The sequence below is a fragment of the Mesoplodon bidens genome (genome assembly GCF_964165515.1).
Source record: "Mesoplodon bidens genome assembly, chromosome: 3".
NCBI lineage: Eukaryota > Metazoa > Chordata > Mammalia > Artiodactyla > Ziphiidae > Mesoplodon > Mesoplodon bidens.
In genome coordinates, this window is record NC_138178.1 from 164,724,130 (window position 1) to 164,749,363 (window position 25,234).

The following is a 25,234-nucleotide window of genomic DNA, read 5'->3' on the forward strand; positions in this document are numbered from 1 at the left end:
GCTAGCATCCAAAGTGTTGAGATGAACCCAGTCCCTGCAGCCCAAGTCAAACGAAGCACTGGCAATTATCTGTGAACTTGGATGCTAGGGACAGAGCCCCGGCTCGGTGTGGAATCCTCCCTGGAACAGTCCGAGTCCTAAGAGCAGTACTGTAATAACCGTCACCACCACCAGAACAGTCCCCCCTGCCTGAGCATTTATCCCGTGGCAGGCACAGAACTAGGCCCTTTGCATGGATTATCCCTGTGAAGCCCCCTCTCAGCCCTTATTTTCTTAATTTTATAGCTGTTCACTCTACAGATAAGGAAACCAAGGCAAGTTAAGATATTGATACTTTTCAACGGTCTCTCAGCCAACAAGCAAGGGAGCAGGGATCTAGATCCACACAGAGTTATTCCCAGACAAGCTCTCTTAACCAATAAAAATAAAACCCAATAAAAGAAGGTGGATAACCAACAAGGACTTATTAATGGTGGGCGTGGTGTGTACTATGAACTCTGCTAGGTTAAACTGGGTAAAATGGTTTCTTTAAAAAAAAAATATGAGGAAGACTAACTAGAATTCCTTTTACTTAATCTGTAAAAAAAAATTCTTGAACTTTATTAGCCTTTAAAGAAAAAAGGGTCCCTACTCTAACATCTACCACACCTCTCCAATAAGTATGTAGGTCACTCAAACCTCTACAGAAACTAACAAAACAAACCAAAAGCAGAGTTGATAACATCTAGCTCAGTGGCTTTTTTGGGGTTGGCATTACCCAAAAGACAGACTTAGCGCCGAACAGTGGGAGACCTGCAAGTCTGAAGTTCCTTAAGATTTCCTTAGCGTAGTAATGCTTTCTCCTCAAATTTCTGTATTGCTGTCTTTATTGAGATCTCTGTACATTAATATGTGCTTTTTAAAAAATATGACCTATTTTTCCAATGGGACTGAGGGGGGAAAATCACAAATGCATATTTAACCCCCTAGAATATGTAAATTCTCCCAAATCTTATCATACATTTTTAGTACTTTCTATTTGAGATGAAAGATAAAAACGTGTGTGCATGATTAATTGTCATGATGAAAGAATACTGGGCAGTTGCTTAAGAAACGAGAACAACAAAGGAATAAACTACTGCAGGCATCACCAGGACTGGAATGACACTGCTCTGTGTACTCGATTTCCATGGCAACTAGCAATGGGAAGATGAATGTTTCATAGTCACTCCGCTCTGCGGTACACGTCTATAAATCAAACTTACATAAAGAGCACAAGATTTCTGCTGTGGGCTGTATGCAGAGCCGGTTTATTTTCCTGTTACTGTATAATTATGGAAAAGAAGCACAGAACAATGAGGTCATCTGGAGTGGGGAACAAACTCAGAAATTACTAATACACCTGAGGCACAGAATGCCATTCGTCTCGCAGGAAACCAGACGCAGGCAAGGCAGGCGGCGAATGGAAACCCTGCCTGCCTCTGTCAGGTACGGTCCTGGCACTCATCTGCTCTGGCTGAGAACTGCATGTTGCATACCTGGCGTGGGCTCCCTCCCGCTGCTCTGCTCTGAAACGTATGTAGGGGCACCTTAGTTAACTGCCTCCCGAATGAAACTGCCAGGTTTCATTCTGATAAACTGGGCAGAAATGATACACCATGTTTCGTATGAAAGTTTACTGAGGCTGAACAAGCATACACTTGTTTTTTATTTACACCCAAAATGGCTCGTCTTGTAGAAGTCAGGATGGAAAATTAATGCTTTGGCATTGAATTGGGAGTCAGGAGGCCCAAGTCTTGACCCTGGTCTGTGTAACCTTGGGTAAGCCATGAAGTTCAGGTAGCTTCCATTTTCTTAGCTATGTTACAAGAGACGGTGGATGTGATTTTTAAAGTCTCTGCCGCCATCTGCTTCCATGATTCTGTATCTTGAAAACTCAAAGGTCTGAATCTATCAGATCTAACCAAAGATATTAGTTGTGCTATTCCTAAAATATATATATATATATACCTTACACAGTTATACTTTTAAATTCTATACTGGCTAAAGTGCCTAAGTCACAGTGTTTTATGATTACCATTGCATTGAAGCTTTCTTCTGATTTGTTTCAATTTTTCAAACACAGTATATGCTCTGGAAAACTTAACGAAACCATCAGAGTTTTAAATGCAAAAAAAAAAAATTGTTACAGATGATCCTAGAACCGATTTTTATGATATAATATAAATAATATTTAAATTTAAATAATCTTCCTGTTACCTAGATAAGGGCTGCCTATCAATTCCTACCAAATGAGAAGCGTCCCGCTTCTTTTTTTCTTATAATTAATTAATTTATTATTATTTATTTATTTATTTTTGGCTGTGTTGGGTCTTCGTTGCTGCACGCAGGCTTTCTCTAGTTGTGGTGAGCGGGGGCTACTCTTCGTTGCAGTGCGCGGGCTTCTCATTGCAGTGGCTTCTCTTGTTGCGGAGCACAGGCTCTAGGCGCACAGGCTTCAGCAGTTGTAGCATGTGGGCTCAGTAGTTGTGGCTCGTGGGCTCTGGAGCACAGGCTCAGTAGTTGTGGCACACAGGCTTAGTTGCTCCACGGCATGTGGGATCTTCCCGGACCAGGGCTCGAACCCGTGTCCCCTGCATTGGCGGGCGGATTCTTAACCACTGTGCCACCAGGGAAGCCCTGCGTCCTGCTCCTTGAAGTCTGCAGCTCTCAGAGACATGGTGACGCTTTCCCGGACCTCATCTTTGGAAGAGTCACGCTCAGTAAATTTTGTGGAACAAATAAATGGATGGATGAACAAACTCTTAGTAACAGCTCTGCTACACCTTTCAGAAATATTATATCCCCTTCCCCAATCTTACATGTTTAGGCAGATTCAGACCAACACATAAATGTCCCCGGGATAGACAGGCAAATATCTGAAAACCAGGTATAACTAGATGAGTATCTGTTTTGTGAGTCTGTGAGTCTACAAAACCCTTGTGAAACTTTACAAACTAGAAACAGCTCTGCCTTAGTGGGGCACCAGGCGTTATCAGACACAGAGGGGACCTCCTGTGCTAAGGCCCTGGCTGAGTCCAGGAGTACCACGGGGGCTCAGAAGTAACGGAGGCACAGTCCCTGTCTCACGGGAGGGAAAACAACACCCAACAAGCACCCGGTACCTCATCTAAAGCTTACACCACCTCTGGGGAAAAGACGTTATTAACCCCGCTTTACAAGTTAGGAAAACTGAGCTATAGAGAATTGATATAAGTGATAGTTATGAAAAATGTAGGGATATTCAAAAAAAAACCTGACTTCCTGAATTGATAGGCAGCCCTTATCTAGGTAACAGGAAGATTATTTAAACTTAAATATTCTTTATGTTATAAAAATCAGTTCTAGGATTATTTGTTTCAAATGGGTTTTTTTGGTTTGTTTGTTCATTTTATTGGTTTTTTTTTTTTTTTTTTTTACTTTTTAAGACTGATAGTTCAATTAAGTTTTCCACAGCATATTCTATGTTTGGAAGATTGAAACAAATTAGAAGAAAGCTTCAGCGTGATGATAAAACCCTAAAACACTATTAATTAGGTGCTTTAGCCAGTACAGAATTTAAAAGTATAATTGTGGAAAGTATATATTTTTAAGAATAGCACAAGTAGGGGAATTCCCTGGTGGTCCAGTGGTTAGGACTCGGTGCTTTCATCTCTGGAACCCGGGCTCAATCCCTGGTCGGGAATTAAGATCCCGCAAGCAAGAATAGCACAAGTAACAACTTTGGTTAGATCTGACTGATAGATTCAGACCTTTGAGTTCCTGACTCCAAGGCCTCTGTGCTCTTCTGACTGCATCTCAGGACACATTGAAGCAACAGACTGTTGCTCTACTGGACTTCTTGGGCACTAAAAAACAAAGTTAAACAAACACACCTAGCCCCTAAAAAGCCCATTAATAGTAAAAAAAAAAAAAAAAAAAAAAGTAGTAATAATATAAAACAATATTTCTTAAATTACTGTGCTAGCCCACGTTATGGCCCGCACTTCCATTCCCCAGTCAGCAGGTTAACGGCTATTTCCAGGATGGAGCCAAGTGTTATACAACCATGCAATTTCCGATATGTGAACCCTGTGGGAGCCAATGACATCTTTACAGAAGTTTATTAGAAATGTACTCTGCCGTCCATCAGAGACACTTGGTTTGGTTCCTAAGCTTAGACGATGCAGTAATTTGGGCACACATTTTTGGCACTGATTTTTCAAAAATTAATAAAGTAACATTTATTAAGAAAGCCTCCAGGTTAACCTCCTCGCCTTCCAATTAGTTTCTTATCAGAGTTTTTAGCACCACCAACTGGTTAAAGAGATCAACTACAAATTTGCTTGGCTCTCAATCTGCTTTGTTCATTAAAAGAGGATCATACATATATTTCACATTTAATTTATGTTGAAGTAATTTATTTCAGTCACTAAATAAAATTAGAAATGCCTTTCCTTGTTAGTCAAATAAAAAATAATCCACTTTGGCTTTTTCACTTAAGAAGAAGGTACATTTTGCTTAGTAAGTCATTAAAGAAAACTAAATCTACCCACTAAAGCTAATCTGATTTACTCTACCATAAACTCATACTCAAAAAGCAAAGACTAAGAACTACAATGAAAATTAGAAACTAAGAGAGAGATAGCAAACTAAATGGTATTGAATACTATGTGAGTCTACAGTGTGTATATAAGACATTAATTTAACTGGAAATAAAAACGATTGAGGAGGTAATTTCACATTTTAAAAAACTTGAGCTTTTTCTATCAAGATTCCTGACTTAGCGATGAATGCTGCCATGTGACACATGAATATTTACTGCCATTTATCTTTCCCTCCTGTTTAATTGAATCACATCTAGCAATGGATGGTGTACAGATAGCACAACTGAACACTTGGGGTTCAAATCTGATTTCTGTACAATGAATCAATTTGTGAAAATATGTATCCCTGAAGAGCTAAGTCCAATTTTTTTCCCCAAAACAACCAATTTGTGGATACAAGCTGTCTTTGAAAAGTACATCCAGCCACTTGTTGTCATGACAAGTTTGTAACGGGCAGAATAAATGGCACCACACTATAACAACTTTGTTCACCAACAGAAACTTCTCTACCAGACAATGTACAAGAGGGAAAGAAAAAGAAGGTTCCATCCAATTTATTAAATTTGACTCTGATAGCAGAATTCTGTTAAAAGCTTTCTGCTAAGAGTTTAAAACTGCTGTAATAATTTCACGATGACAGCAGTTTCAATCTCTACACAAATGGTAGTCAAGTTCACATTTTTTAAAGCCTCTGACTCTAAATCTGCAATTGAAAGTCCAGTAAAGCAGATAATTTGCAACAGACCCAGATAAAATTAAGGACCAGCAGCTGCCCTACCCCATTGAACGCACACTTTCAACATGGGAACTTTGATCTTCATTCTATTCCTTTGCTCATTTATTTACTCATTCATTCTTTCCCTCATATATCCATTGAATATTCTCTCTCCAGCAAAGACAGTTAAATCTCTGCAAAAAGGGAAACAAGAATAAGACTCTTCTACTGTCCCCTCCTCTCCCTGGATGACAGCCTTGATATGCCGTCTCCAAGGCACAGAAGATTTCCATTTGAAATCATGAATGGATTACCAGGAACCTTAACAATAAGAAGACTTGGGTTAAGAAAAGCATTTTATAACTTTTATTGTTGTTTCTATACATGTTCTTTAACAGAACTCTTGAATGATACTTAAAGCTAAGTGTGTTTAGATATTTTAACTGTAAATTTTGTCTACTCTACTATTATTATTAGACAGCAGTATTCTTAAATCAAAAAATACAATTTTGAGATGTAGCAAAAACATCTGTCCATTAACAAGTACCAGCAACGTGACTTCCATCAAATTACAAAAAAAAAAAAGTTAATTACTTGTAATTTCCTATGACTTTTCTTCAACCAAAAGATAAAATGATTGAGAAGTCTAAGTCCAGTTTGGCTTGGGATTAGCAATAAAGGTGCTCAGCTTTACCTGTAGAATAGGTATGCATAACAGCTGATGTGTAGATCACTGCATCAATTCAGCAAGGTAATACTAGCAGGTGTTTAATGAATGGGAACTGCCGTCATTGGCGCTGGGTTGGCACGGTGTCACAAAAGCTGGGAAGGAGCAGGCATCAAGAACAGGGTCCCAGGCAGAGTGCTGAGTGCCTTGAGTAGCTGGCAAGAATAAAAACTTAGAAAAAGGACAGGGGGGGCGGCCTAGAGGAACTTAGGTACGAGGAGTAGTTTTCTAGGTGGCGGAGACTGAAGTACATCTGCAGGCGGGAATGTCAGTTATAAACAGGAGAGGGAGTGACTGATGGAGAAAGGTCTTAGAAGAAGGGAAGGGGATGAGACAAGAACAAAGGGGAGGCACTAGAAAAAAGAAAAAACTAGAAACAGAATTGAAGGAAAACAGAACTCTGGAGGTGAAGAGGAAACTCAGGCAGAGGCCATGACCCTGTCCATGAAGCAGAAGGCAAGGTCACCTGCAATGCACAGCAGTAGGAAAGGTTTGGTACAAATGTGACAGAGAGCAAGTCAATCTCATGGTGTGTGACATGCTAGTGAACTGGGCTTGGGGTGTCATACCAAGAAGAATTCTGAGTCTCATCAGAAGAGTGTAGGCTGCGGGTTTAAGGAGGTGGCGGTGATAGCAAACATGCCAACGATTTGCCATCCCTGAAAAAGGGAACTGAAAACAGATGAGCTAAATTCTCCTGGACGACTTCAGCACGAAAAGGAAAGCGTTCTGGAATGACATAGGACCAGGGCTGGGGAACTGTGTACAGAAGATGGATTTGGGTGGTCTAAACACTTTGGTCAAGTAGGCACAGCAGTGTCTGCCTGACCTAAGAACTTGGTTCCATTCCGGGATAGGCAGCCGGGAGAATCAAGGCAAGCAGCTGGGATCAAAGCAAAAGGAGCCAGGAAGGTGGACACAGAGCTCTGAGATCTCTCAGACATGACACTTGCTGGGAGACGGAGAGGGAGAGCATTGAGTGTGGTGTGTTTGGAGGAGAAGGTAGATGCATCACAGAAAGAAGACAAAGGGAAAGCTCGCTCCAGGTCTCAGATTGACAAGGAGCAGCTGCAAGGACGAGCGCACACTCAAGAGCCTGCAGTACAGGACTGCGGGCAGGTCAGAACCAAGGTGGGGGCCTTGGACGGAGGCTCAGCCCAAGGCTTGGGTTAGAAGTGAAGGTAAGGAGGGGAAAGCGGTGTCAGCATTCCTGGGGCTTAGTCGTAGCTGAAGACAAGGTAGGAGATGTGGAGGATACAGCAGGGGAGGAAGAAGAAAGATGGGGTCACATGAGGGTCCAGCAGCCATGTTTAGCCACTAGGAACCAGTCCTGAGATTGTACCATTCTTGGTCCTTTTGCGGGGAGGGAAGGGAAAGGTGAGTGACAGGCAGGAGGGAGGGACGGGAAAGTTATGGTTAACAGCATTAGTGCCTGTTCCGCCTCTCCTGGGGTCAGCTTAGGAACAGGGAAAGGCAGGGTGAGGGAAAGCGTAGGAAGAGAGAGACGCCACTCGAAGCCTGTAGTGCACTGAATGCCTACTTTGCCCTGATCTTCTCCAGCAGCAGGTTGCAACCAAGGAGGGAAGGTGAGCGGACGATACTGACAAGCTGGAAATGGTAAAAGATGATGCTAAACTCACAACAACCGATCAGAAGGGTCTTACAAGTGAATCAATGTATAATCCTGCCTTGTAAAGAAGACAATCATAAATTCAGCTTAGCTCTCCCACCCCAGCTAAAGTGATGAAACCTCATTTGTCAATTTTAAACATTTTTTGCTCTTCCAGTTGATTTGGCAAAATCTTTCGCTATTGTGATATAATTCCAAAGGCAACACGCAAAACACAAGGGTTCCTATCAAAGCAACGTGACCTGGAATGCCTGGTACCGTTTCATGTAATAAAATGTTGCATCAGTTTCCTTTTGCACATTTTTGTAAATAGTTCCTTTCATTTATGTGCAGATGATCAAGTGAAATCTCAAATGTAACAATCCAAACCAAACCAATTCATATGAACGGGAAAAGCTATGTAATTGTGCAGCTGGTTTACCAAGAACACTTCCAGGCAGAGCGAACATGCCTTCCTTAGTCAGGTTTATGGCAGGCATTGTGGGGATGCAGAAGCATGCCTGGTTCCTACTCTCAGGACGTCCATACTGTTAGAAGAAGTGAGAAGGGAATATTACAGTGATTAAGAGCACAAGCGAATCTTCGTTCCGTTACTCAGCAGGCAGCAGCATCAAGCAAGTCCTTTGACCTCTCCAAGCTTTGTCCTCATCTGTAAAATGGGGACAGACGGAGCCTAACCCAGGAGGTTCCTAAGAAGATTCCTTCAGACCAGGGTCCAGTACATAGTAAATACTCAGCAAATGTCACTTGCCAGTGTTACTGCCGTTAGTATTATTAGATGCAGTACTCTCGAAATGCTACAGAAGTTCTAAGGAAGAAAAAGGAAATTTTGTGAGCTGGAGTGATCAGGGAAGGCTCCCTAGAAGAGAGAGTTCAGCTAAGTTCAAAGGAATGGACACCAGTAGATATGTGGATGGGGAAGTCAGGAGAGGAGGAGAGAAGGCAGTGGAAGAGAAATGGGATAGGATCAGAACACAGCAAGTAAATCAGAATAGTGGATTAGAATCTTTGATCTGGGCAGGCCAGGCCTGTGTGTGGAGGGGCCTTGTATGTCAGGCTAAGGAGTCTGGGTGTTATCTGGCAGGGGATGAAAAGTTACTGAAGTCAAGAGGTAACATTAAAAAGTAATGCTAATTTACTCTCGTTATCCAAAATTGAACGAGGAGGGTGGACCAGTGATTTTCAAACTTTAGTAAGTGCATATGGATCATCCAGCGATCACATTAAACACATCTGATTCAGTATGTCTGGAGTGAGGCCTGAGATTAGCCATTGCTAATCATCGCTAACAAGTTCCCTAATGCTGATGCTGCTGGTCTCTGGAGCTCTGAATGACAAGGATGTATCTCTTCAAAGCAGCCTGATGGAAGAGAACGCATGGGTAGGAGGACGGTAGACAAGATGGCTAGACGTGAGGTCGCAAACTCATAGGTCGGTATGCCATACATAAAAACATAGCCTTAGAAGCCTTTGGGCTTGATTTTTTAAGCTATATCTAAGGGGGACAACTGAAACTTTGTAGTGAAACTCTTAATGCTGAGCCTATGTTTTGTTGGTGACATCTTAAAACCATGTTAATTTAATTATCTCCTCTAAGATAAAAATTTCTTTTCTTAAATACAAGTTTTTATTTTATAAATACAACACACAGTATTATCACAATTTTCACCCAGAAGTTAGCTATCTACTACAAAGGAAAAATGTAAGACACAGATCCCTCTTTCTATAAAGGAAAATGGCATGAATACATGCATGATGTGCGCCTATCACTAACTTCAAGGATGACTGAAAGGGTTCATAAGAAAGAAACCACGGCAGCAGTTTCTTATGTGACAGTTGGATTAAAAGGAAAATAGTCCTCATGCTACCACAGCAAGAACAGTGTGTTTCACCTTATATGTAGATGAGGAATTGGAGACGTTGACCATAACACTTGTTATAGTGACATCTCAAAAACTAAACCCAGGGTTGGAGAGCTGTCAGCCCAGTAATTTTCTCTTGAGAGCAGTCTTTGTCACACTGACAGATGACACCTGTATTCACATGGTGGGAGATTCTGAATATTATGTGGGATATGCAGAGAAAATCAAGGAGACGGCCATGCCACCCTCCATGATAGATAACCCCACCAGTCGGTTCTGGAACAAGAAGAAGCCCAACCCCCTCATGTCTGAGATGAGGAGAGTGCAGGCCTGAGAGGTTTTGGCGAAAGCCTGTTCGCTACGTAAGCCATTCATTTATATAAAATTCAGTCACTTACTTGACACGTATAAAACTGTGCTTACAGGAGTTCTGTACTCCCATAAATATCCCACTTGTGCCTGTTTATACTAAGCTCACATTCTGAAACTAGAAATAATTGATGCTTGCAAATACCTATGTATAAGCATAAAGAAGAAAGATATTTATGACAGATTAGGAGTTTCAAGGAGAAGGAGGAGACAAGTTCCTTTTTGGGGTAGAGAGGGGTTGGCTAGGGTGTAGGGTAGGGCCAGCTTTCAAGATAAGAAATATTTTTTTAAAAGCTGGGCCTTGAAGGAGGAATAGAATTTGCATCTGGATGGGTTTAACCTAAGAAAAGACTATAAAATCTGGACATCTGGAATGTGAAAGAGATTAAATATTTCTTCCAAACAAATAATACATCCTTGTTAACAGGAACTAATTAGCTTAACTGAAGAAACCAAAATAACACATTCTGTTTGAAAATCTATGTAATGAAGTCATTATTCTTCTCTACTTGTTTTCTGGCCCAGTGTCTGAGCTTCAATTCCTGCATCACCAATTCTAAAATTTATACCGGTAAAAAAAGACCGTCCTCAAATGCAAGGATATAATTTTTGTTCATGGAGCAAAATCAGTCAAGAACCCTCTGAAAAACTGACATTTTCTTAAAATGATTAGCATATAATTATTTCTATAGCTGGATTTTTAAAGTACAGTTGTATTTAACATATTACATGTGAAAGTCCCCAGAGAGGAGAAATTCTGAGGTCAGTTTGAAAAGCTTACACATATTCATATTCCCCATTCAGTGATCACATGCAAGAAAATAAACAGAAATGGGAATCTCTGACAATAAAATTCTGAAACATAAACACTGAAATAAAAACCAAGGCATTATCATTGCAGGGAAGATACAAAAATTCACGAAATAAAAATTGGAAACTCAAGAAGTCTACCTATTTGGTCACTACACTCACACACTAGGTACAGCTGGTAACAGCTATCTACTATAGTTACAAAGAATCAGATACGATTTCTAGTCTCTTTTATACTTTTCTATACACAGAAGCATGTAGATACTTACAGATCAACAGTCATATTCCCCAAAGTAGGTACTCACTATAATAACTGCGATCTTGGTGAGGTCACCTGACTGCATTTATAAGATGATCATTCTGATGCACGGAATAATGACTGGGAAACTTTCTCCAGTTAGAGACTGTCCAAGAAAATGATATGCAACAAGTTGGCTGCCAGCAGAGAGGAATTACAAGAAGCTAAAGAGCACAGTGAAGAATAACACTTCAAAAGAGACGCAAATGATTTGAAAAATACATTCTATCTTATATCACTTTCCTTTGGGCTCCTTGGTTCTAAAAGACTCTTCCCTTAACATGTTAGTTCACGTTACCCAAGCTCATGAGGCCCCTTTCTCCCACAATAGCTGTGATAAAAGGCATATGTGATCTTTCTATCAAGAGGGTACCCATCACTCCCTTTTAAAATTGCATTCTTAAGCCCCTACCCCACTGACACTCTGGCAATGAAAATATACTATCCAATAAGTCATGATGCTCTTATTCTCAACCAATTTTTAATATTCCCAAAAGGAGAGTTAGATATTCTATGTTTTTTGACCATCCCCATGTAATACGAAGAATGAGATTCTTAGACCAAAAATATCATATATCACTTTAAATGTCTCCAGTTGAGACTGGAGAGCATTTTGGTACGTCAGTACTCCCACATTACATTACTATCTGGCAATCCACCTGCACTCAGAGCCTTGGACACTGGTGGGCCTTCTGCACACCCATGTTTCATTTCATATGGCTGGAAAGCAGAAGAAGCTACCCAGAGCTTTTTGCCAACTGACAGGCAGTAAGAAAGTGCAAATCTCAGCACTTACAATGAGATGGCGAAGGCTCCTAGGCATGGAGACGCAAACATACCCACACAGAGAAAAACACCAGCCAGAAATATCACAGGGTGCTGATGGTGGGCGAAGTCAAGAGAGCACACTAAGCCAGCTCCCTGACAACAGCTGGGGCTAAATCATGAACTGAAAATGTCTCTAAAAAAAAAAAAACAAACAAACACAAAGAGAGGCCATCAGAGATTAATTCATAAAAATCACATGTAGAATGAGAAAAATAGAAGGCAAAGCCACATGAGGTTAGAAAGCTCCTGATTGCATTTTAAAGGATTCTTGCCTAGATTATAAGAAATTAAAACCATAAGAAAATTATAAGTGAGGATTTTACTGTTACTGCATATTTGGAGTAAGTGACAATGGACCAACAATTATTAAGTAACTAGAATGCATAAGGCAACATGCTGAGAACAGTGGAAGTTACAGAAAAATCTGTAAACTCAAAGAGCTTGTAATATTTTATGGAGATAATCGTAAATACTGTATTTTTGTTTATTGAGTAGATGACTGAAACAATTACACAACCATAGTACTATCAAAATTCAGAGAAAGGAGAAAAGGCTGTTCAATGTAAAGAAAAAAAGACTTTTTTGTGTGTATTTATTGAGCAGGACCTTGGAAGATAGGTCTAATTTGGACAGGTAAGAAGTAGAGAAAGGCATTGCTGGCAAGAGCAACAGAATGCAGCATAAATACACATCACATATTCAAAGGAACAAGCATTATGCAAAGGGAAATACAGGAATTTGGGATGATGAATGAAAGATGAGTTTGGGAAGGGGACCAGATGTTGGAGAGCCAGGTTAAACAGTTTTAACTACTTTTTAGATTCACTAAAGATTTTTGAATGTTTAAGAAAAAAAAAAAGTACCACAAAGTTTTTATTATGTTCTATTAGTATTAAAGAAGAAAAGATGTTTTTTGTTTTAAACTTTCAGTGCTAGAAACAGCCTATTAGCTCAGATTCATTCCATTGGACAAACAGCACTACTCAGTTCTCGTACCTCTTAAACTTCTGCCATTTGTAGTGGGTAGGACAAAAGAAAAGAAAGTTCTTCAAGAGAATTTCCAGAGAATTTCTTAATAATAATGAAACGTCATCCATGATATTTATTAGTTTCAGTTATTTTAGTGCACAGGTACACAAGTCATGCTTATCAACTCTAAGTGGAAAGCAACGTTGTAAGTTTTAAATACTGAAAGGAATCTCAAAAGTTAAAAACATTAAGCCTTTTTAAAAATACCTTTAGAGGTAATATAAAGCAGTACCAATTTTTGTTTTTTACATAAGATATCACCTCTTGCTTTAAGAAAGAAACATTCCTCAAAACCCATCCCTCGTTAGAAAACTTGCTTTCTTAATTTACATGAAAAAATCTATAATTAGCAGCTCCCAAGCAATCAACCATTAAAAATAAAACCTCAAAAACTACTTTCCCCAATAAAGCAAACACCTCCTTAAAACGAGAGATGAAAGTAGATACAGAAGGGCTTAGGGGAGAAACTATAAAATAATAAGATACAGCAAAATAACAAAATGAAACATCAGTAGATATAGCTCAAGAAAGAAACATAAGGAGAAAATAAAACCATAACAGAGGGAGTGCTTCAAGATGGCGGAGGAGTAAGACGTGGAGATCACCTTCCTCCTCACAAATACATCAAAAATACATCTACATGTGGAACAACTCCTACAGAACACCTACTGAACGCTAGCAGAAGACCTCAGACTTCCGAGAAAGGTCTTGGTGCTCCTGCGTGGTGTCAGGCCTGAGCCTCTGAGGTGGGAGAGCCAAGTTCAGGACACTGGACCACCAGAGACCTCCAGGCCCCACATAGTATCAATCGGCGAGAGCTCGCCCAGAGATCACCGTCTCAACGCTAAGACCCAGCTCCACTCAACGGCCAGCAAGCTCCAGTGCTGGACACCCCATGCCAAACAACTAGCAAGACAGGAACACAACCCCACCCATTAGCAGAGAGGCTGCCTAAAACCATACTCACTTCACAGACACCCCAAAACACACCACCGGATGCAGCCGTGCCCACCAGAAAGATCCAGCTCCACCCACCAGAACACAGGTACCGGTCCCCCTTACCAGGAGGCCTACACAAGCCCCTGAACCAACCTTACCCACTGGGGGCAGACACCAAAAACAATGGGAACTACGAACCTGTAGACTGCAAAAAGGAGACCCCAAACACAGTAAGTTAAGCAAAATGAGAACACAGAGAAACACACAGCAGATGAAGGAGCAAGGCAAAGACCCACCAGACCAGACAAATGAAGAGCAAATAGTCAGCCAGCTGAAAAAGAATCCAGAGTAATGATAGTAAAGATGATCCAAAATCTTGGAAATAGAATGGAGAAACTACAAGAAACATTTAACAAGGACCCAGAAGAACAAAAGAGCAAACAAACAATGATGAACAACACAATAAATGAATTTTAAAATTCTCTAGAGGAATCAGTAGCAGAATAAATGAGGCAGAAGAACAGATAAGTGACCTGGAAGATAAAATATTGGAAATAACTACCGCAGAGCAGAATAAAGAAAAAACAATGAAAACAATTGAAGACAGTCTCAGAGATCTCTGGGACAACATTAAACGCACCAACGTTCGAATTATACGAGTCCCAGAAGAAGAAGAGATAAAGAAAGGGTCTGAGAAAATATTTGAAGAGATTATAGTTGAAAACTTCCCTAACATGGGAAAGGAAATAGTCAATCAACTCCAGGAAGCACAGAGAGTCCCATACAGGATAAATCCAAGGAGAAACACTCCAAGACACATATTAATCAAACTATCAAAAATTAAATACAAAGAAAAAATATTAAAAGCATCAAGGGCAAAGCAACAAATAACATACAATGGAATTGCATAAGGTTAACAGCTGATCTTTCAGCAGCAACTCTACAAGCCAGAAGGGAGTGGCAGGACATATTTAAAGTGATGAAGGAGAAAAACCTACAACCAAGATTACTCTACCCAGCAAGGACCTCACTGAGATTCAACGGAGAAATTAAAAGCTTTACAGACAAGCAAAAGCTAAGAGAATTCAGCACCATCAAACCAGCTTTCCAACAAATGCTAAAGGAACTTCTCCAGGCAGGAAACACAAGAGAAGGAAAAGACCTACAATAACAGACCCAAAACAATTAAGAAAATGGTAATAGGAACATATATATTGATAATTACCTTAAATGTAAATGGATTAAATGCTCCAACCAAAGGACATAGCCTGGCTGAATGGATACAAAAACAAGACCCATAAATATGCTGTCTACAAGAGACCCACTTCAGAACTAGGAACACATACAGACTGAAAGTGAGGGGATGGAAAAAGATATTCCCTGCAAATGGAAATCAAAAGAAAGCTGGAGTAGCAATTCTCATATCAGACAAAACAGACTTTAAAATAAAGACTATTACAAGTGACAAAGAAGGACACTACATAATGATCAAGGGGTCAAACCAAGAAGATATAACAATTGGATATATTCACACCCAACATAGGAGCATTTGCCTCAAAACATAAGGCAAATGCTAACAGCCATAAAAGGGGAAGTCGACAGAAACACAATAATAGTTGGGGACTTTAACACCCCACTTTCACCTAACACCCCACTTGCACCAATGGACAGATCATCCAAAATGAAAATAAATAAGGAAACACAAGCTTTAAATGACACATTAAATAACATGGACTTAATTGATATTTATAGGGCATTCCATCCAAAACAACAGAATACACTTTCTTCTCAAGTGCTCATGGAACATGCTCCAGGATAGATCATATCCTGGGTCACAAATCAAGCCTTGGTAAATTTAAGAAAACTGAAATCGTATCAAGTATCTTTTCCAATCACAACGCTATGAGACTAGATATCAATTACAGAAAAAATATCCGTAAAAACCACAAACACATGGAGGCGAAACAATACACTACTAAATAACCAAGAGATCACTGAAGAAATCAAAGAGGAAATCAAAAAATACCTAGAAACAAATGACAATGAAAACATGATGACCCAAAACCTATGGAATTCAGCAAAAGCAGTTCTAAGAGGGAAGTTTATAGCAATACAATCCTACCTCAAGAAACAAGAAACATCTCAAATAAACAACCTAACCTTACACCTAAAGCAATTAGAGAAAGAAGAACAAAAAAACGCCAAAGTTAGCAGAAGGAAAGAAATCATAAAGATCAGATCAGAAATAAATGAAAAAGAAATGAAGGAAACAATAGCAAAGATCAATAAAACTAAAAGCTGGTTCTTTGAGAAGATAAACAAAATTGATAAACCATTAGCCAGACTCATCAAGAAAAAAAGGGAGAAGACTCAAATCAATAGAATTAGAAATGAAAAAGGAGAAGTAACAACTGACACTGCAGAAATACAAAGGATCATGAGAGATTAATACAAGCAACTCTATGCCAATAAAATGGACAACCTGGAAGAAATGGACAAATTCTTAGAAAAGCACAACCTTCCAAGACTGAACCAGGAAGAAATAGAAAATATAAACAAATCAATCACAAGCACTGAAATTGAAACTGTGATTAAAAATCTTCCAACAAACAAAAGCCCAGGACCAGATGGCCTCACAGGTAATTCTATCAAACATTTAGATAAGAACTAACACCTATTCTTCTCAACCTCTTCCAAAAGATAGCAGAGGGAGGAACACACCCAAACTCATTCTATGAGGCCAACATCACCCTGATACCAAAACCAAACAAAGATGTCACAAAAAACGAAAATTACAGGCCAATATCACTGATGAACATAGATGCAAAAATCCTCAACAAAATACTAGCAAACAGAATCCAACAGCACATTAAAAGGATCATACACCATGATCAAGTGGGGTTTATCCCAGGAATGCAAGGATTCTTCAATATACACAAATCAATCAATGTGATACACCATATTAACAAATTGAAGGATAAAAACCATCTGATCATCTCAATCGATGCAGAGAAAGCTTTCAACAAAATTCAACACCCATTTATGATAAAAGCGCTCCAGAAAGTAGGCATAGAGGGAACTTACCTCAACATAATAAAGGCCGTATTTGACAATCCCACAGCCAACATCATTCTCAATGGTGAAAAACTGAAACCATTTCCACTAAGATCAGGAGGAAGACAAGGTTGCCCACTCTCACCACTGTTACTCAACATAGTTTTGGAAGTTTTAGCCACAGCAATCAGAGCAGAAAAAGAAATAAAAGGAATCCACGTCAGAAAAGAAGAAGTAAGCTGTAGATGACAAGATACTATACATAGAGAATCCTAAAGATGCCACCAGAAAACTACTAGAGCTAATCAATGAATTTGGTAAAGTAGCAGAATACAAAATTAATGCACAGAAATGTCTTGCATTTCTATACACTAATGATGAAAAATCTGAGAGAGAAATTAAGGATACACTCCCATTTACCATTTCAACAGAAAGAATAAAATACCTAGGAATAAACCTACCTAAGGAGACAAAAGACCTGTATGCAGAAAACTATAAGACACTGATGAAAGAAATTAAAGATGATACAAATAGATGGAGAGAGATACCATGTTCTTGGATCGGGAGAATCAACACTGTGAAAATGACTATACTACCCAAAGCAATCTACACATTCAATGCAATCCCTATCAGACTACCAATGGCATTTTTCACAGAACTAGAACAAAAAATTTCACAATTTGCACGGAAACACAAAAGACCCCAAATAGCCGAAGCAATCCTGAGAAAGAAAAATGGAGCTGGAGGAATCAGGCTCCCTGACTTCAGACTATACTACAAAGCTACAGTAATCAAGACAATATGGTACTGGCACAAAAACAGAAATATAGATCAATGGAACAGGATAGAAAGCCCAGAGATAAACCCACTCCGCCTATGGTCACCTTATCTTTGATAAAGGAGGCAAAAATATACAATGAAGAAAAGACAGCCTCTTCAATAAGTGGTGCTGGGAAAACTGGACAGCTACATGTAAAAGAATGATATTAGAACACTTCCTAACACCATACACAAAAATAAGCTCAAAATGCATTAAAGACCTAAATATAAGACCAGACATAATAAAACTCTCAGAGGAAAACATAGGAAGAACATTCTTAGACATAAATCACAGCAAGATCCTTTTTGACCCGCCTCCTAGAGAAACAAAAACAAAAATAAACAAATGGGACATAATGAAACTTAAAAGCTTTTGCACAGCAAAGGAAACCATAAACAAGACCAAAAGACAACCCTCAGAATGGGAGAAAATTTTTGCAAATGAAGCAACTGACAAAGGATTCATCTCCAAAACATACAAGCAACTCATGCAGCTCAATATCAAAAAAACAAACAACCCAATTCAAAAATGGGCAGAAGACCTAAATAGACATTTCTCCAAAGAAGATATACAGATTGCCAACAAACACATGAAAGGATGTGCAACATCACTAATCATTAGAGACATGCAAATCAAAACTACAATGAGGTATCACCTCACACCGGTCAGAATGGCCATCATCAAAAACTCTAGAAACAATAAATGCTGGAGACGGTGTGGAGAAAAGTGAACCATCTTGCACTGTTGGTAGGAATGTAAATGGATACAGCCACTATGGAGAACAGTATGAAGGTTCCTTAAAATACTAAAAATAGAACTACTGTATGGCCCAGTAATCCCACTACTGGGCATATACCCTGAGAGAACCATAATTCATAAAGAGTCATGTACCAAAATGTTCATTGAAGCTCTATTTACAATAGCCAGGAGATGGAAACAACCTAAGTGTCCATCATTGGATGAATGGATAAAGAAGATGTGGCACATATATACCATGGAATATTACTCAGCCATAAAAAGAAACGAAATTGAGCTATTTGTAATGAGGCGGATAGACCTAGAGTCTGTCATACAGAGTGAAGTAAGTCAGAAAGAGAAATACCGTATGCTAACACATATATTTGGAATTTAAGAAAAAAAAATGTCATGAAGAACCAAGGGGTAAGACGGGAATAAAGACACAGACCTACTAGCGAATGGACTTGAGGATATGGGGAGGGGGAAGGGTAAGCTGTGACAAAGTGAGAGAGTGGCATGGACATATATACACTACCAAATGTAAAATAGATAGCTAGTGGGAAGTAGCCGCATAGCACAGGGAGATCAGCTCGGTGCTTTGTGACCACCTAGAGGGGTGGGATAGGGAGGGTGGGAGGGAGGGAGATGCAAGAGGGAAGAGATATGGGAACATATGTATATGTATAACTGATTCACTTTGTTATAAAGCAGAAACTAACACACCATTGTAAAGCAATTATACTCCAATAAAGATGTAAAAAAAAACCTGTGCTCTCAAACCACTGAAACTTTTTTTTTTAATTTTTATTTTATTTATTTATTTTTATTTTTATTTTTTTAGAGGATGATCAATAAATTTTATGGATTATCTGGGCAGTTATGTGACTAAAAATAAAATAGTTTACATTTATTGAGTTCCTACTGTTTACCAGAAACTGTTCTAAGAGTTTTATTTACTTTATAATAAAAATAAGCTCTTTTGAGTTTACTTTAAATAGTTTACATTTTTTAAAACATCTTTATTGGAGTATAATTGCTTTACAATGGTGTGTTACTTTCTGCTTTATAACAAAGTGAATCAGTTATACATATACATATGTTCCCATATCTCTTCCCTCTTGCGTCTCCCTCCCTCCCACCCTCCCCATCCCACCCCTCTAGGTGGTCACAAAGCACCAAGCTGATCTCCCTGTGCTATGCGGCTACTTCCCACTAGCTATCTATTTTACATTTGGTAGTGTATATATGTCCATGCCACTCTCTCACTTCGTCCCAGCTTACCCTTCCCCCTCCCCATATCCTCAAGTCCATTCTCTAGTAGGTCTGTGTCTTTATTCCCGTCTTACTCCTAGGTTCTTCATGACCATTGTTTTTTTTTCTCTTAAACCACTGAAACTCTGTATGACTTTTTTTCACCAGATTAGAACATTCCATTTTTAACTTATTAAACATGCAGGTATGAAGGTTTCAATAGGTGTACACATTTTTTAAAACAGAATCACATTTCCAAATATCTATTTTCAAAAATGCTCTCCCAATAACGTAGATTTCTTTTGAGAAGCAGTTATTTTTCCACTCACTGTTAAAAGACGGCTTGTACCTTGAACGGCTATATTTAAGTGGATTTTTCAAAATTACACATGTGGTACAAGGGGGCACCTCCTGAAACCATTTAACACAGAAAGGTCAGCAAATTTGGACACTTTGTCTTTTTAAATTTAATTTAATTTTGTTTTATTTATTTATTTTTGGCTGCATTAGGTCTTTATTGCTGTGCATGGGCTTTCTCTAGTTGCGGCGAGCAGGGGCTACTCTTTGTTGCGGTGCACGGGCTTCTCATTGCAGTGGCTTTCCTGTTGTGGAGCACGGGCTCTAAGCACGCTGGTTTCAGTAGTTGTGGTGCGCAGGCTCAGTAGCTGTGGCTCGTGGGCTCTAGAGCACAGGCTCAGGAGTTGTGGTGCACGGGCTTAGCTGCTCTGCGGCATGTGGGATCTTCCCGGACCAGGGCTCGAACCCATATCCCCTGCATTGGCAGGCGGATTCTTAACCACTGCGCCACCAGGGAAGACCGACACGTGTCTTTTTGTAAAAGTAAAGTGAAGTAATTCTTTTTGTGAAAAACCACTACCATGTGGTAGAAATACGTTGACTTTCATTACTCTTCTCATCACAAAGTGTGCACAAAGATGCTACTATATTTTAAAGGTCTTGATGTTCTGGAATCATCTAAGTAATACTGTCCTCAGGCACTTTGTCTGCGCCTGGCTTGAACTCCCTTGCTCTTCAATAGCTTGCTCAATAATCTGCTTGCAAATGATGCAGCAGAAGAACTTCATATATGTCACTGTTAATGACAGTGAGTGCAGATCCTTATTTCAAATAACCTGCTTGATCATTTCTACTGAGTAGGGCTGGCTTCCGGTCAGATTTCACGAAATTACTTTTATCCACATGGGAACACCTGCCAGATGTCCCCCAATATCTGTTCTCTCCTTCTTCCTCAGTATCAGAAACTCCATTTGAGTGCACATGACTGCCCAAAGCAGGGACTACATTTTCCAGACCCACCTCCCCCTTGTAGCTATTCGTGGCCCTGGAACTAAGTTTTGGTCACTGGGATGTAGGAAGAAATAATGGATAGCCTTAAAAGGAGGGGCATATCTTCTGCTCCCTTTTGGCCTACCTAGGTGGAATTCAGGTGTGATGGCTGAAACCTTGGGAGCCATCTTGAAGCAAGAGGGAGAAGCCAGATGCTGAGGCAGCCAAATAACAAGAGAGGAGGAATCTGGGTCCTTCACAACTGTGTTGCCACCAAATCAGCCCTGGACTCTCCTGTGTTTATTGCTCTCTTTTTTGAGCTTTGTTGTTTTGGGTTTTCTGGCTCTTACTGCTGTACGAAACCCTAATTAACACACCTGGTAACAGGGTTGATGAGGAACTCATGTTAGCAGTCAGAGAAGAGGCAACTCTGCAATTTTCTCTGCAAGCATGTGCTTACACTGTTCTTACCACTTTCAATCTGCAGTTTCCTAACGGAAACTGCTTTTAAGCCACTTGCCCATTTTGTCAGAATTAGTTTATTAAGAAAACATAATCTTTAAATCTACTTTATCAGGTGTGTGTGAACTGCAACATGGGTCTATAACTTTGAAAACAAACGAAGGAGGGGCCACCACTGATCAACCCAACTCTACTCTCCAGACAACTCAAGGACCATTTGTAACCCGTGTCTGATGAAATACAGACCATGGGAGAACACCAGCATCCATGTTAAATATTAATAAAGCTTCGGGCGGGGGTTTGGTCAATACATAAATATACCAAGAAGTTCTCCTTTCTTTCTGCTCCTCTCCACCCCTACTAACAAATGATTTTTGCACATTCCTAGTATGCAAGCACTCCACCCACTTTAGAGCCCACTGTCAAGGTGTGGATGGACTAATAGCTAACTATAAAATTCTCTCCTGGGGCTTCCCTGGTGGCGCAGTGGTTGAGAGTCTGCCTGCCGATGCAGGGGACACGGGTTCGTGCCCTGGTCCGGGAAGATCCCACATGCCACGGAGCGGCTGGGCCCATGAACCATGGCCGCTGAGCCTGCGCGTCCAGAGCCTGTGCTCCGCAACGGGAGAGGCCACAACAGTGAGAGGCCCGCGTACTGCAAAAAAAAAAAAATTCTCTCCTGGATCATGACAATATGCTGTGAGATGAAAATGTTCACTAGTAAAAATAAGCATAAATGAATGTTCTCCATAAAACTGAAAACTTGTAAAAGCAAATGGTAAATCAAGGGGTGGGTATACATAAAGATTTTGGCAGCTTACCTGAATACCTCGAGAACAGTCCTTTCTGATAACTTGGGAGCCACCTGCTTAAATGCTTTTTTGAAATCTTCCAGAGTTAAATATCCACGATCTATTTGAAAACAGAATACATAACATTTACACACTTCTATCAGCCCCATGAACTGCTATTTCAGCCATAACATATGCGTGAGACTTTATTACTAGGAGAAAAGCAGTAATTTATAGTTGATTTTACATATAAGGTAATCTGAGATTGTCTTGTTGGAAGAATTTGAGAATCTAGTAATACTCTCCCTTAGTACAGCCCCAGATGCTCCTGCTGGTTTCTTCCAGCCCCATCATTTGCCGATTCCCTGAGTCCCAGGTAAAGGACTAAGGGACAGACACTGCAACAATGGCATTAGGCTTCAAGTCTTTGTGAATTGCCAAAATAATTCATTCTTCAAAATTCACATTTTTTTCTTGCTTGGTATTAGAACTATATTATTATTTAGAGGAAAACCATTACAGAAGCCAAAATACTGAACCTGGACTCCACAAGTCTTTCAACCATGTGTTCTGTGGGGAGGGGGTCTGAAGCTACTCCTCTGGGCCACCCCAGCATGGGAAAACAATTTCTCCAATTATGTGTGGGTCAAAGGAGGAGTCGGAAAAACAGGCCTCATGGTCTCCCAAACTTCCATAAGTATCTCTTCACCTATATCCCCGCACGGCCAGCCCTTCTGTTGTCCCCATTACATTGCAGGCAAATCATAAGTATTGTACAATTATATAACTGTAGAAATTATTTCACCCATCGTAAATGTCAAGAATTGAAGATTGTGACGGAGGAAAAAAAATGTACACCAACATCTAAGGTAATAGCTAATGAATACAGTAAAATAACCTTCCAAGTGTATTATTTTAGTTACTGAGTATGATCCCATTCACAGTTCCTTAATAGCCATTTTTTATATCAAAACACTTTAAAGATACTTACAGTGCCTGTCAAAAGCTGTGAAGATGTGTCTTATTTCATTCCGATATAGTTGAACTTCCTTCTTTTTCCTTACAATGTCTAAAAACTCCTTAAGTAATATCCCTGAAAGTTGGAGAAAAACAATTTACTGTCTTCCTCTTTAAGAAGGAAACAAAACATAAACGGAAAGTGATACTACCACAAACAAATGTTATCTTAATTTTGGTGAGTAGTATTTATTCATAAAGATCTCTAAAGCTGAAAAGACATTTTCTTAAAAGCTAAGTAGACTCCACATTAGCAATCGATGGCAGAAAGGGCAGACACTTTCGGAGCTCACTGAGCTCTTCCCGGAGATAAAAGATGATGACCTCGAAAAAGTATGACACTCTTCCCTGTGACAGATCTAACAGACAGGCCCGAAACTACTTATAAAATAAGGGCTCATAATTTTCTTTCCTTCTGCGTCTTTGATCCCTTTTTTCCTAGCCAGATGTCATTACGACAGGTTTTTTTCCAGCTGGGAGATCGGGGCGAAGAAGTAGTTTCTCAAAAGTCAATACCAACTGCATACCGCAGATAAAGGTGGAGAGAACATTCCATAAACAATAGCGTTGGCACTGTCCCCAGCCTTAGCTACGTCCCATGACTGTTCTGCAGTCTCAGGCTCTGCTTCCTGTGATTCTCATAATAAAAGAGCCCAGCGTGATCATATGAGATTGGCTACTGTGCTTACAATGTCTATTAAAATGAATTCTAATGTGATCTTTGTAGTAGGTTTAAAGAGTGCAGCCAAGAATTTAAACATTTTAGTGAACTGAGCCCTAAATATCTAAAAAGAGCAGTTCGTTTTCATAAGTCAGGATTTCCATTTAAAAATGTATCACTGTTTTAAAAATAGCCCCATATCACACAATAACCACGTGCTAATTTTTAAGAACTTGCACCCTTTCCAAAAGGGAATATTTTGGTGTGGTATACTGAACTATACACATTCCCTGAAATAGTTCCGATGGTTTTTTAAAAAGTAGAAAATAGTTTTCTTAATTTTCCACATTTTTCTTATTTGTAGTTAAAGATTCAGAAATTTAAAAAGTCCATCTATCTTTATGTGTTTAAGCGATTCTCTGACAACTCTTTAGGACCCACTGGGTGCCAGGCACTGCATTAAGCTCTGGGAATAGAGGGGAAAAGAGAACACGCACGATTCCAGTGCCAAGGGTCACTGGTCTAGTGACACAGACGGTGATGATACAGGTTCAGTTACAAACGTACATATAATTACAAACAGTGGTGTGCGCAACGAGGGGAAAACAGGAGGGTATAAAATGCATCACAGAAATCCTCCCGTAGAGCAGACTCTGGGGAAGGAGAGATCTCACAGAGGAGGTAATATTTTTAAAATATTAATATTATTTAAGACCTAAATGATGAGAAGATACCAACTGGCTAAAGGTGGGAAGAAGAGCATTCCAGGCCGTGGAGAGAGCACGTGCCAAGGCCACAGGGGCTTGAATGCGGTGAAGACGGCGTTGGTGAGGTGGGCAGGGGCCCGAATGCACAGCCCCTCGTGGTCCACGGGAAATAATTTGATTTTTATTTCAGTTGCAATAGGAAGTCAATAAAGTTTGAACTGAGAAGTGACATGATCTGATTTAGATTTTGGAAAGATCTCTGGCTATTGTTTTGAAAAAGGACTGGGGAGAAAGCAAAATATAAAAAAGGAGACTCGTTAGGATCCTACTGGCAGGAGATGTGGTCACGAGGGTGTGGGCAGCGGGAACAGAGGGCAGTGGAAGGTTCCAGACATACTGCAGAAAAGATGGAGGGTTAGACGTGGTGCATGAGAAAGAAGATGTCAAGAATAAGCCCTAGGTTCTGGCTCGAGGACTAGGTGGTTTGAGGAGTCATTTAAAGAGATGAGAAAGATGAGGGGAAGCAGGATGGGGGTGGTGCTGAGATGGAGTTGCAATTTGGAGATGTTAGCTGCTTGATGCTTCGGAGGCAACCAAGAGCAAAAGTCAAGAAAGCAGCAGCAGGCGTATCTCCT

At 39.9% G+C, this 25,234-nt stretch overlaps 1 protein-coding gene across 7 annotated transcripts in view; it reads right to left on the minus strand.

Annotated features, from left to right (window-relative positions):
• The window catches only part of EFCAB11 (EF-hand calcium binding domain 11), a 180,511-nt gene that overhangs the window by 138,325 nt on the left and 16,952 nt on the right, over positions 1-25,234 (minus strand). For all 7 annotated transcript variants that reach the window (XM_081227562.1, XM_081227563.1, XM_081227566.1 and 4 more), the window contains exons 4-5: positions 23,206-23,307; positions 22,245-22,335 (exon numbers count right to left, since the gene is read on the minus strand). In XM_081227562.1, the coding sequence (XP_081083688.1) occupies positions 22,245-22,335; positions 23,206-23,307 (193 nt within the window). The remainder of the gene's footprint in view (positions 1-22,244; positions 22,336-23,205; positions 23,308-25,234) is intronic.